General features: G+C 37.1%; 3 protein-coding genes across 3 annotated transcripts; 1 reads left to right on the top strand and 2 right to left on the bottom strand.

Annotated features, from left to right (window-relative positions):
• Positions 1-3683: 3683 nt before the first annotated feature.
• LOC148167153 (uncharacterized) lies at positions 3684-4236 on the bottom strand. The gene is made up of 2 exons (XM_088046890.1): positions 3747-4236; positions 3684-3707 (listed from the first exon to the last, which is right to left on the bottom strand). Exons 1-2 carry the CDS (start codon positions 4140-4142, stop codon positions 3684-3686), a joined length of 420 nt encoding a protein of 139 aa, XP_087903016.1. The 5' UTR covers positions 4143-4236.
• Positions 4237-4448: 212 nt separating this feature from the next.
• tos (Exonuclease tos) lies at positions 4449-7364 on the bottom strand. Its single transcript, XM_088048067.1, has 5 exons — positions 6994-7364; positions 6562-6943; positions 6136-6351; positions 5805-6086; positions 4449-5383 (listed from the first exon to the last, which is right to left on the bottom strand). The coding sequence occupies exons 1-5, from the start codon at positions 7152-7154 to the stop codon at positions 4574-4576; spliced, it is 1851 nt and encodes a 616-aa protein (XP_087904193.1). The 5' UTR covers positions 7155-7364; the 3' UTR covers positions 4449-4573.
• Positions 7365-8480: 1116 nt separating this feature from the next.
• rb (adaptor related protein complex 3 subunit ruby) lies at positions 8481-12494 on the top strand. The gene is made up of 12 exons (XM_088047660.1): positions 8481-8738; positions 8783-8858; positions 8904-9074; positions 9120-9280; positions 9330-10138; positions 10422-10642; positions 10694-10940; positions 10985-11145; positions 11192-11349; positions 11397-11814; positions 11860-12203; positions 12251-12494. Exons 1-12 carry the CDS (start codon positions 8617-8619, stop codon positions 12390-12392), a joined length of 3030 nt encoding a protein of 1009 aa, XP_087903786.1. The 5' UTR covers positions 8481-8616; the 3' UTR covers positions 12393-12494.
• Positions 12495-12496: the final 2 nt, after the last annotated feature.

Raw genomic sequence — 12496 nt, 5'->3', positions numbered from 1 at the left:
AGAATTTTACGCTGAATCTAAAAACATGAGAATTTTCAATTTTCGTCAACAAATAACTGAGTTATGGCCGTTTGAATTTTTGGGTTGTCGCCAGAGGGCCAAATTTTTGAAGGTTCAAAACAATTTGTGCTCGATATCTCGGAAACTATTTCAGATATTGAGATGCGGTTTACGCCATCGTTTTTCTCGCGATTTTTTACATAAGAAATAGTTCTTAGATTTTTCAAAAGTCGAAATTTGCAAATTTTTGCAAAAATTCATGACTAAAACTATGCCAAATTTCTAATATCGACATCTCGCTTATTTTTTCGAGTAAACTTGAGTTATTATACATCAGTGTATGCAGAATTTTCCGCAGATTCCAAATCTGGAATTTAAATTCAGATCCGACAACAGATAACCGAGTTATGGCCGATCAAAGTTTTGAAAAGTTGATTTTCATTTTTTCTCATTTTTCTCAATTTTTGAAGTTAAATATTTCAGAAACTATTAGAGATATTGAGATGCGGTTTGCGCCATCGTTTTTCTCGGCTCATTTTACGTTAGAAAATGTGCTTAAAAGCCCAAAATTCGATAGTCGATTTTTCGCGAAAAAAAATTACGACTCAAACGATGAAAATTTTTCATTTTTTTTTATTTTTGGCCATAACCCGTAAACTATTTGTCCGATAGATCTCAAATTTGGCCAGTAGATAGATTTTGAGCTCCTCTTTCGACCGATGTATAATTCAATGCTATTAAAAGTCCGTTTTCATTCTGAAAACATTGATTAAAAATCACCCTAAAATGATGTTTTCAAAACAGTTTTGGCCAATTCCTCGTTTATTTATAAAGCAAACTTAACAAATTTGGGTCTCATTTTACGCAGAATTTTACGCTGAATCTAAAAACATGAGAATTTTCAATTTTCGTCAACAAATAACTGAGTTATGGCCGTTTGAATTTTTGGGTTGTCGCCAGAGGGCCAAATTTTTGAAGGTTCAAAACAATTTGTGCTCGATATCTCGGAAACTATTTCAGATATTGAGATGCGGTTTACGCCATCGTTTTTCTCGCGATTTTTTACATAAGAAATAGTTCTTAGATTTTTCAAAAGTCGAAATTTGCAAATTTTTGCAAAAATTCATGACTAAAACTATGCCAAATTTCTAATATCGACATCTCGCTTATTTTTTCGAGTAAACTTAAGTTATTATACATCAGTGTATGCAGAATTTTCCGCAGATTCCAAATCTGGAATTTAAATTCAGATCCGACAACAGATAACCGAGTTATGGCCGATCAAAGTTTTGAAAAGTTGATTTTCATTTTTTCTCATTTTTCTCAATTTTTGAAGTTAAATATCTCAGAAACTATTAGAGATATTGAGGTGCGGTTTGCGCCATCGTTTTTCTCGGCTCATTTTACGTTAGAAAAAGTGCTTAAAAGCCCAAAATTCGATAGTCGATTTTTCGCGAAAAAAAATTACGACTCAAACGATGAAAATTTTTCATTTTTTTTTATTTTTGGCCATAACTCGTAAACTATTTGTCCTATAGATCTCAAATTTGGCCAGTAGATAGATTTTGAGCTCCTCTTTCGACCGATGTATAATTCAATGCTATTAAGAGACCGTTTTCATTCTGAAAACATTGATTGAAAATCACCCTAAAATTATGTTTTCAAAACAGTTTTGGCCAATTCCTCGTTTATTTATAAAGCAAACTTAACAAATTTGGGTCTCATTTTACGCAGAATTTTACGCTGAATCTAAAAACATGAGAAATTTCAATTTTCGTCAACAAATAACTGAGTTATGGCCGTTTGAATTTTTGGGTTGTCGCCAGAGGGCCAAATTTTTGAAGGTTCAAAACAATTTGTGCTCGATATCTCGGAAACTATTTCAGATATTGAGATGCGGTTTACGCCATCGTTTTTCTCGCGATTTTTTACATAAGAAATAGTTCTTAGATTTTTCAAAAGTCGAAATTTGCAAATTTTTGCAAAAATTCATGACTAAAACTATGCCAAATTTCTAATATCGACATCTCGCTTATTTTTTCGAGTAAACTTGAGTTATTATACATCAGTGTATGCAGAATTTTCCGCAGATTCCAAATCTGGAATTTAAATTCAGATCCGACAACAGATAACCGAGTTATGGCCGATCAAAGTTTTGAAAAGTTGATTTTCATTTTTTCTCATTTTTCTCAATTTTTGAAGTTAAATATCTCAGAAACTATTAGAGATATTGAGATGCGGTTTGCGCCATCGTTTTTCTCGGCTCATTTTACGTTAGAAAAAGTGCTTAAAAGCCCAAAATTCAATAGTCGATTTTTCGCGAAAAAAAATCACGACTCAAACGATGAAAATTTTTCATTTTTTTTTATTTTTGGCCATAACCCGTAAACTATTTGTCCGATAGATCTCAAATTTGGCCAGTAGATAGATTTTGAGCTCCTCTTTCGACCGATGTATAATTCAATGCTATTAAAAGTCCGTTTTCATTCTGAAAACATTGATTAAAAATCACCCTAAAATGATGTTTTCAAAACAGTTTTGGCCAATTCCTCGTTTATTTATAAAGCAAACTTAACAAATTTGGGTCTCATTTTACGCAGAATTTTACGCTGAATCTAAAAACATGAGAATTTTCAATTTTCGTCAACAAATAACTGAGTTATGGCCGTTTGAATTTTTGGGTTGTCGCCAGAGGGCCAAATTTTTGAAGGTTCCAAATAATTCGTGCTCGATATCTCGGAAACTGTCACAGATATTAAGATGCGGTTTGCGGCATCGTTTTTCTCGCGATTTTTTATATAAGAAATAGTTCTTAGATTTTTCGAAAGTCGAAATTTGCAAATTTTCGCAAAAATTCATGACTAAAACTATGCCAAATTTCTAATATCGACATCTCGCTTATTTTTTCGAGTAAACTTGAGTTATTATACATCAGTGTATGCAGAATTTTCCGCAGATTCCAAATCTGGAATTTAAATTCAGATCCGACAACAGATAACCGAGTTATGGCTGATCAAAGTCTCGGAAAGTTGATTTTTATTTTTCATTTTTCCTAATTTGTCCAATCGATCTCAGATTTGACCAGTAGATAGATCTCGAGCTTCTTTTTCGATTTACGAATTTGATCAAAATTTTAATTTTACTAAATAAATTTTTTTTACAAAATGTATTTTTCAAAACTAAGAAATTGAAGCACAATTTTCAACGGGGTGCGGAGACCTATTTTCAGGTACAAAGGGGTGCGGCTTGAAAGGTTAAGAAACACTGAGTTATGGCAACAAACATTTGACGCGCATTTAAAATCCAACACGTTACAAAAATTAGGTGTTCAAATGAACGCCAGCAAAAGTGCATAAAAATTAGGTAATAAAGGTTTTTTTGCTCATTAAAGATGAAATCATTGTAATAAAACAAGGTCATTCGGACCATAAAACAATTCAAATATTCCTTGTCTGGTTAGGAAGTTGGTCCGTTCTAAATATAGACAGACGAGCGTGGACAAAAAATTGTACTAAAAAGTCGTACTTCGAATGAAGGTTTATTCACAAATAAAGCGCTTAGTATCTCACAAAAAATTGTTTATTTATACAAAATATATTTTTAGCCATACCATGTCTGGATCAGCCCAACAAAATTTTTAAGTAAAGTCCAAAGCTGCACCACCAAATTAACTACAAGGAAACTTAGTCTGATGATACCCATGACCACTGGGATGCTCTGTAGTACAAACACTACAGTTTTTAAACCCTGTGTTTCTTGGACTTTTTTTTTAGATCAATATCCGCGTATTTCTCATAGGCGTTCACGAGGGTGGTCATCATGGGTTCCAGGTACTCCACGGACCTTTTATGCACTTTTCTTGGAACGACAAACTGGTTGAAAATATCCAAAGTATCTTGGCAAATCCCGAAGAAATAACACAATTTGAAGATAAATAACGGAAGGAAGAGTGACATAAGGGCAGCAAAGCCGGCGCTTACAACTAACACCGCGGTGCTAAATGTTGCAATGTCGTAAAATGACCATTTAGGGGGATTTGCGAGTTCTTGGACGTCCGTTATTGGGGGCGGCAATTGACTTGTTGCGGCGGTCACGGAAAGAATTAAGAATGCCAGCGGAAGAATCCATCGGATTGGAATCATCTAAGTTGAACTTTGTTAATAACAAGACAAGAGAAATGCTGGCTTACCTTGGGGGTGTTCACTACAGCAGATTTGGGGACAAACTGAAGAAAACGGCAACTTACCCTAAAACGCAGGTAGTAATTGCGGATGTTGTAAAATTTTTCAAATACCATTGTTATCTTAAGAAGGCAAGTTCGAGGTCGCCGTAAATAAGGGGTGGAAATTTTCGTGGCCAAAGTAACAGTACTATTTATATTTAATAATATTTAATAATTAATTAATTAATGAAAGGAGAGTTGATAACGCTCGAAAAAATAAGAACACTTAAAACGCTGAACTTTTATTAGAAACATACAAAAATATATATATAAGGAACATTGGCGTATTATATTAAAACTTGAACGAAAACGAAATATAAACTTAAACGAAAATGAACACAATACGAAAATTTAATCCTTTTTCATATTCTTAATCATATCATGGATGTTCATTTGGCCCTTGGTACTTTTTGCGCGCTTAGTTTTTTCAGGTTTGCTGCGCTTATTCTTTGCAGAACTTCCATATTTTCTTTTAACGCCGGTATGCGTCATGAGCAAATTTTCCACGCTGTGCAAAAATGGAGGATCTGCATTTTCAAAAACTAATACGGTATCCTCCTCTACGGCAAGATTGCATTCGCATTCCACTCTAGGCGGCTCTTCATCACTGTCAAAGTAGCTTTCACTAAACTCCTCAGCGAGTTTGGACGGTCCAGGCTGCGGACTTTTCGGAGCTTCCTTAGTTTGAAAAAAACGGCTCATTACTGGTTGACTAGATGCCGGTGCGGAGGTCGGAAATTTGCTCAGTTTATTCTTCATAAATGGGTTGCTTCCCAAGACTGGCGACATTCTTCCTTCAGTTGCTTCGCGCCGTTTAGTCGTCAAATCTAAAGGAGATGAGGTAGAGGGTCGTGCAGATGAGGTGGATGGTTGTGGGGAGAAGGTAGATAGCTGAGATGAGCTGGACGACTGTGGAGATGATGAGGTGGTAGGTTGTTGAGATGAGGTTGAGGATTGTGGACCCAAAGAATCAGTTTCGGCTGTCTTTAACCCTGACGTCTTATAAAACTGTAATTCTTTCAGGATTTGTTGATCGTGTTCCATGTATATTTTATCCAGATCCGCAAATGTAGCTTTGCTGATTGTGCTTGTCGGTTTAGATTTTGTGGTGGGTCCATGGTATTTTATAAATCTGGGCGACCAAATACTGAAATCATTGACCTGGAAAAACGCAACACTTTACTTGAGGCACACATTCACATAAGCAAGCCCACAGATTCTAAAGGGAATAGGAAAAACAGTAGTCTAAGTACGCACCGGACAGGCGAGGTAAAAGTAAGATAAATTAAAGAGTTAATAAGCGACAGGTAAGAGACGCTAGAACGCTTGGGAAACTACATGTATTGGACGCAAACAGAACTGTAACTGAATTACTGTGAGATGAGCTGACCCAACTGCCCTAAATTCGCGCAAATTTTACCAAGAGCCAACGATAATTAAAAAACGATTGTTATACCACCTAACAACTCATTGCGTTTGAACGGTTTCGCTGCGCATCTCAGAGTTACCCTACTGTAAAATACCAGTAAATTAGAACTATCGATAGAAGTACAACGAAATAAAAATAGTAACTGGTACTTACCACACTTTCTTCTGGTTGCCAATTGTCAATTGCAGCCATGGTGAAAGGATTCAAATTTCCCAGAGCCAACTGATACCCAAGTTTCTCGTCAAAAACTTCTCCTGCGTTAACACAATACTGTTCTTGGCCTTCATTTGGATTTAGAGGTTCCAAGCATTTATCAAATGGGTTGAACACAATCTGATGTTTAAACGTAGCAAGAGCAATTTGAAATTGTGTCTTGTATTCTTGTGGCACAACCAAGTTTTTCATGTTGAGGTAGCGCGGAATTCTATCTAAATACTAAACTTTTGGTTACAATAAAACCTCTTTGTTTTACTATTTCACTTACGATCTGGGGATCAGTCTCGAGAGTTAAAGATAGGAATCTTAGCGCTTTTCGTAACCCGATTCCCGGTAAGGAATCTAAGTAATCACAGCCTGAGAGGACGCACATCTCAAGAAACTTGTCAAAATTAAACTGATCTGGTCGCAGTTTCATAGACAAATTTATTTTCTCGGCGTCAACAAGTTGCCCGCATCCAGTGAAGTCCATTTTGTAAAAGACCTAGGAAAAAAACAAAGCAAATTAAACACAAAACTTACAAAAAGGGAATAAAATGTTTCAATTCTAGTTCAAATATTAACATAATCAAATCGTTATAACGTTTTTAGCGATATAAAAAAACTATTAAATTAATGGAATCAAAAACTAAAGTGAAGTTATGTAAGTATAAGAATTAGCGTTTTGTACAACAGTAGTACTTTAAAAACGTACTTTTTTGCACCCAAACAACAGCAGATCGGAGTCTTCCGAAATAATGAGATCGGCCACACCTTTAAGGCTGAAAAACGCCAATTGGGCGTCGGCCTCATAAGGTGCAACAATACAGTCAACCTGTAGTTTTCGGCATTCTTTGATTAGCTGCGATGCCATTTCTGGGGTTACATCAACGCATTGACAAAAATATTTATAAGCTTCAGCTGTGTTTCCTAGCCTTAGAAGCTCCATTGCTTGTTTTCTTGCAGTTTTCTTGGCGTCTCGTCGCTTTTCTTCAGTTTTTGCCTTCGCAGGTAAATGTCGACCATCAAATACCATAATGGGCTTAATGTGAAAAGCCAGAAGCAACTGAATGTACTTCATGCAATAATCAACATATCTGGAATTGAAAAATTAGCCAAAATATAACCTCAATAAACAAAATTTTACGTTGTGGTTTTCTCTCCTTTTTCGAGTTGGACGGCACAGCCTCTTGCAGCCTTGTGAAGCCAACAGTAGCTGTCTATTGCTACTGTTTTCCCTTTGAATTCGGAAATGTGGCATTTTCGAGTGCTTTTCTCCAGAAATGGTAGAAGTTGGTTGATCCCCATTTTGTGTGATTCTTCTCACTACCAGCTTACAAATCGGGGCTGCAAATATGTGGAAGTTGTTACCAATTCTCATACTTCAATTGAAGCACTTTTTTGTTCATTGTCAACATTTATATGAAGCACAAGATGTACAAACAAGAAAACACAAAACCATGGCCCACTATGTGGAGTTTGGCGCTTTCATGCCGGTAAATTCGCAGTGAACCAACATACAGCGCAAAAATTCCCCACAATCATGAGCGGGAATGATTCAAATCGTCTGCGCAGACAGATAAACGTAAATTCCAGAAATAGCAATTTTCTAGATTAACTGAATATTGAAAGACTCTTTGGAATGCTAAAATTGTTACACTTCGAACTAGATTCCCCCATCTCCAAGTTTATCATGATCGGTTAGAAATTCAATTTTGAAACAAATGCTTGGATTCTAGATCTAGATTTAGTAGACCTTCGATTTTTAGTAATACTTACAAATTTTCCGAAGCATGGGACTTCTACAGTTCCACACAAATGTTGAAATTTGCGCTTAGAAACTTTTAAGTTATGAATTTTCACTTCTTCTTTGACGTTTGTGAACTTGTGTGAACCTAGCTCTATAAACTCACCTACCCCCACCACGAAGACAGTCACTCACCGCCACATAAATAGAGTGTATGCAAAAAATAATATTATTAAAGTCCAGATTTCGGACATACTATATGATTCTTGGGACACAGAGGTTCTCTCAGATTATTCTTGGATTCCAAAGTTTCTTCAAATTGTTTACCATTTAAAACTAAAAATTGTTAAAATTTATTGATGTAATTAACTATATGTTCGGCACACTCATTCAGACTTTATTTGCAATAAATAATAATTAACTTAGTTATTTTTGAGTTATATTTAGTATTAATGTATTTTGCCTGATTTAATAAAAACTTGTAAAAAAATTTACGCATTTTATTTCAATTATTTTTTACAATTGAACCTTGATTTAACTAAAAACTCAAAAGTCTCAAAAATAATTAAAAACTTCTCAACTAAATTAGGTAATATTAATGGAAATAAACAAGCTCATTTTAAATCACAAAATAAAAAAACATTCTTGTCCACAACTATTGAAACATTATATCTAAAAACAAACTCTTGTTCGAGAAGAATTTTATAACTTTTGAGAAATGGTGGCTACGCCAGGATAATTTTTTATCTTCACCGTTATAAATTCCTTATTCTGTAAACGAGGCGATTAGCTATACAGCGTTTTACAATATTATATTCGGCTGTGTGCAACGGACTTGGTGGTAGGGATTTAGGGTGCTAAGTGCCGCCAGAGCTAAATTCACACAAGTTGTGGAAAAGTTGTAGTTGGTACACCTGATAACTCTAACCTAAAAACTGCCCGATTTGTGATGATGAACGTGTCAACTCTTTGGCATATACCTAATTAATGAAATTTTTAAATAAAAAAATTTAACAAGCGGAAATGTTGACCTCGGCCCATGTTTCCAACAATGGCTCCTACTCCAACGACAGGGGGCCAACTTTTGACACTGAATATGCTGTGGACCCAGCCTCTGGGGGGTTCTTCCACTCAGATAGTAAAAAGTAAGACTCCCAATTCTGAGTTCTTTATACTGATTTAATTGTAGGCATGACGACCTCAAAGAAATGCTTGATTCAAATAAAGACAGCCTCAAATTGGAGGCAATGAAACGCATCATTGGGGTGAGAGGTCAAAAATTGCTTAGAAATACTCATTTAGACTTGTAGATGGTGGCAAAAGGACGAGATGCATCTATGCTGTTTCCTGCTGTAGTCAAAAATGTGGTGTCAAAAAACATAGAAGTCAAGAAGTTAGTTTATGTTTACTTAGAAAGATATGCAGAGGAGCAACAAGATTTGGCACTACTTTCCATTTCTACCTTTCAAAGGGCTTTAAAAGTATGGATCACGACAATTTAGGACCATTCTTAGTTTAAATTTTAGGAACCTAATCAGTTGATAAGGGCTGGAGCTTTAAGGGTGTTGTCCAGTATAAGAGTGAAGATGATTTCACCAATTGTGATGTTAGCAATTAGGGATGCGTCATCTGACATGTCGCCTTACGTGAGAAAGACTGCTGCACATGCAATTCCAAAATTATATGGGTAAATTTTACTACCAATTTTTTTTTTTATCTTACTAATTGTGATTCAGTTTGGACAACGAACTAAAATCCGAACTGGTAACCATAATCCAGAAGCTTCTCGCCGACAAGACAGTCCTGGTGATCGGCTCGGCCGTGATGGCCTTCACCGAGGTGTGCCCAGAACGCGTGGACCTTATCCACCAAGTCTACCGGAAACTCTGCGCATTACTCGTCGACGTCGACGAATGGGGCCAAGTGACAATAGTCAACATGTTGACACGCTACGCTCGCATGCAATTCTCTGATCCTAATTTAAACGAACATGGAGGAGACTCCGACCGTCCATTCTACGATTCTGGTTCTGATACGTCAGAAAAACCACCGCCGACGTTAGACCCGGATCATCGTTTATTATTACGATCAACACGACCGTTATTACAATCACGGAATGCCGCCGTTGTGATGGCAGTAGCGCAATTGTACCACCATGCAGCCCCAAAAAGCGAAAGCTTATTAGCTGCCAAAGCAATGGTGCGGTTGCTAAGATCGCACGTGGAAGTTCAAAGTGTTGTTCTTAACGCCATTGCTTCAATCAGCGCACAGAATAAAGGGATGTTTGATGCTTATCTTAAGAGCTTCTTCGTGCGCACGTCGGATCCTACCAACATCAAGTTGTTAAAACTGGAGATTTTAACGAACCTCACCACTGATTCCAACGTCTCGGTTATTTTGAGGGAGTTACAAACGTATATTTCTAATAGCGATAAGAAGTTCGTTGCGGCTACTATACAAGCTATTGGAAGATGTGCTTGTTCTATTAACGAAGTTACTGATTCTTGCCTCAATGGGTTGGTTTCGTTGTTGTCCAACAGAGATGGTAAGGTTTTATATACTGTAAATACCGTGTTTACGACTTTATTGGGGTTCTAACTGCACAAAGGGACAAACCACTACAGTAAATCTTGTAATTTATGACAGGCATCGGTAAAATTGATCGGTTTTAGTTGTAAGGAAGAGTGTGGGTTGAAGATGAATAATAAAATTTAAGAATCAAGTATTGTGGTGGTTTCGTCCCTTTGGGCAGTTAGGATTCCAATTAAGACATAATGCCGGCTACAGTACGTATATTTTAATTATTTAATACAATCTTTGATTTGTAGAAGCCGTGGTTGCCGAAAGTGTGGTTGTTATTAAACGACTTCTTCAAACCCAAGCCGCAGATCCTAAAGAAATAATCACGCATATGGCTAGACTTCTGGATAGTATAACTGTAGCACAGGCGCGAGCTGCCATTCTGTGGCTACTCGGCGAACATTCGCAGAAAGTTCCTCATATCACGCCGGATATCCTGAGGAAGCTTGCCAAAACATTCCCCGACGAGGTGACAAGAAACTCCCCTTATTAAATTCCTAGTATTAACAATTTTTTTCAGCATGACATTGTAAAACTACAAGTAATGAACCTCGCTGTGAAGCTATACATAACAAATCCTGAGCAAACTTCTCTTTTATGTCAATACATTTTTAATTTAGCTCGGTATGATCAAAACTACGACATTCGTGACAAGACTAGACTGCTTAAACAGTTTATTCCGCGACAAGAAGGGAAGATAACTTCTCAATCGACAAGGATATTTCTAGCGAGCAAACCAGCGCCACTGTTGCAATCTCAATTCAAAGGTAGTTATTTTCGAGTTTCTTCTGTTCTTTAAGTGGTTTTTCAGATCATGAGGATCTCCAACTGGGTTCTTTATCGCATTATATCAAACAGAGGGCATCAGGATATGAGGCTTTACCTCCATTCCCAGAACATCCTCCGCCTGGTGATGTTAGAAACGTGGAACCGATCGCAACAGCTGAAGAGTCTAAGTTCTACAAAAACTTGGTCTGTGGTAACATATTATAGCCACCGTACTAACTTTCAGTTTCAGGAAAAGAAAGGAAAAGACATGTTTCTATGGGAATCGGGCAGTTCCCGAGCGGGTAGTAGTAATAATAGTTCAAGTAGCGACGACTCGTCCAGTAGCTCCGGTAGTACAAGTGAAGAAAGTGACGATAGTCAGTACGAAGAGGAGTCTTCAAGTGACGAGTACGAGTAATTTCCATTATAATTGGTGGTCTTAAACTTTATTGTAGGAAGTCCGACAGTAGTTCTAGTTCTAGTGAAGAATCAAGTGAAGAGAGCGAAGATGACGAGCCACCTAAAGAGAAGAAGCCTCAGAAACAACCAAAACCAGAGCCCCCAAAATCAAACTATGATCTTCTATTGGATTTAACCGACGTTGGTAGTTCAGACCCTGTAATGACACCATCTCTTGGTGGTTTCTTGACACCAAGTACCTCCATAGCCAATCCTACTATTGAAGTTACACCACCGGTATTCACCAACACGAAGCCGATAGAATTTCTTAGCAAAATTAATGGAAGAGGACTATCCGCAACGTATAGATTCACAAGGTCTCCTCATATTCTCTCCCCATCTATGGCCAACATTAATATCATGTTCACCAATCATACTAATGAAGACATTACGGATATTAGAGTCGGAAAAAAGGTTCGTCCAAAAACCGAAAAACCATCAGCTAATTTCCGGTTGCAGAATCTAGGACCTGACATGGCGATCTACGATTTTGCGAACATCGCGAAGTTGTCTCCAAGTGGATGTCTCCCAGCCACTTTAGGAATCGACTTTAACGACACCATTCAGGCCGCAAATTTCGAAATAGTTTGCTCCTTAGGAAATTTCAACGTGAGCATCAAACCGACCATCGGCGAGTTGCTGCGTCCTTTGAAAATGGACAAGACGAACTTCCAGGAAAAGCAGTCGAAATTGGGTGGGATGAATGAACATGTAGGGAGTATTAAAACAGCGTCTAGAATTAGCGAGAAAATTACTGAATGCAGCAATGTCGGTATCTGTGAAGCTCCTGAAGATTCCTTAAGGTATGGTGTCGGTATTACAGGAATCGTCAACTGAAGTTTTTTTGTAGATTCGCTGGTCAAACTCTGAAATCTTCAAATATGATTCTGGTGACTGTGAGTGGCAACAAGCAAACGGTTTCTGTGAACTGCGAAAACATGGTTTTTGGATCTGTTCTGCTCAATGAACTGTTGCACCACCTGAACTCATAATCTCTGCTTGTTTGTAATGTTATATGTAATGTGTAATGGAAATACTTTGAACATAATGTACACTAAATAGTGCGTACTGGTATTTAAATACGTTGTCAAATTCC

The sequence above is a fragment of the Gnatocerus cornutus genome, chromosome 10 (genome assembly GCF_029298725.1).
Source record: "Gnatocerus cornutus isolate USDA-ARS CGAHR chromosome 10, icGnaCorn1.1, whole genome shotgun sequence".
In the NCBI taxonomy this organism is placed as follows: domain Eukaryota; kingdom Metazoa; phylum Arthropoda; class Insecta; order Coleoptera; family Tenebrionidae; genus Gnatocerus; species Gnatocerus cornutus.
The sequence above is the reverse complement of the archived record's forward strand: the minus strand, read 5'-3'. Positions and strand labels throughout refer to the sequence as shown.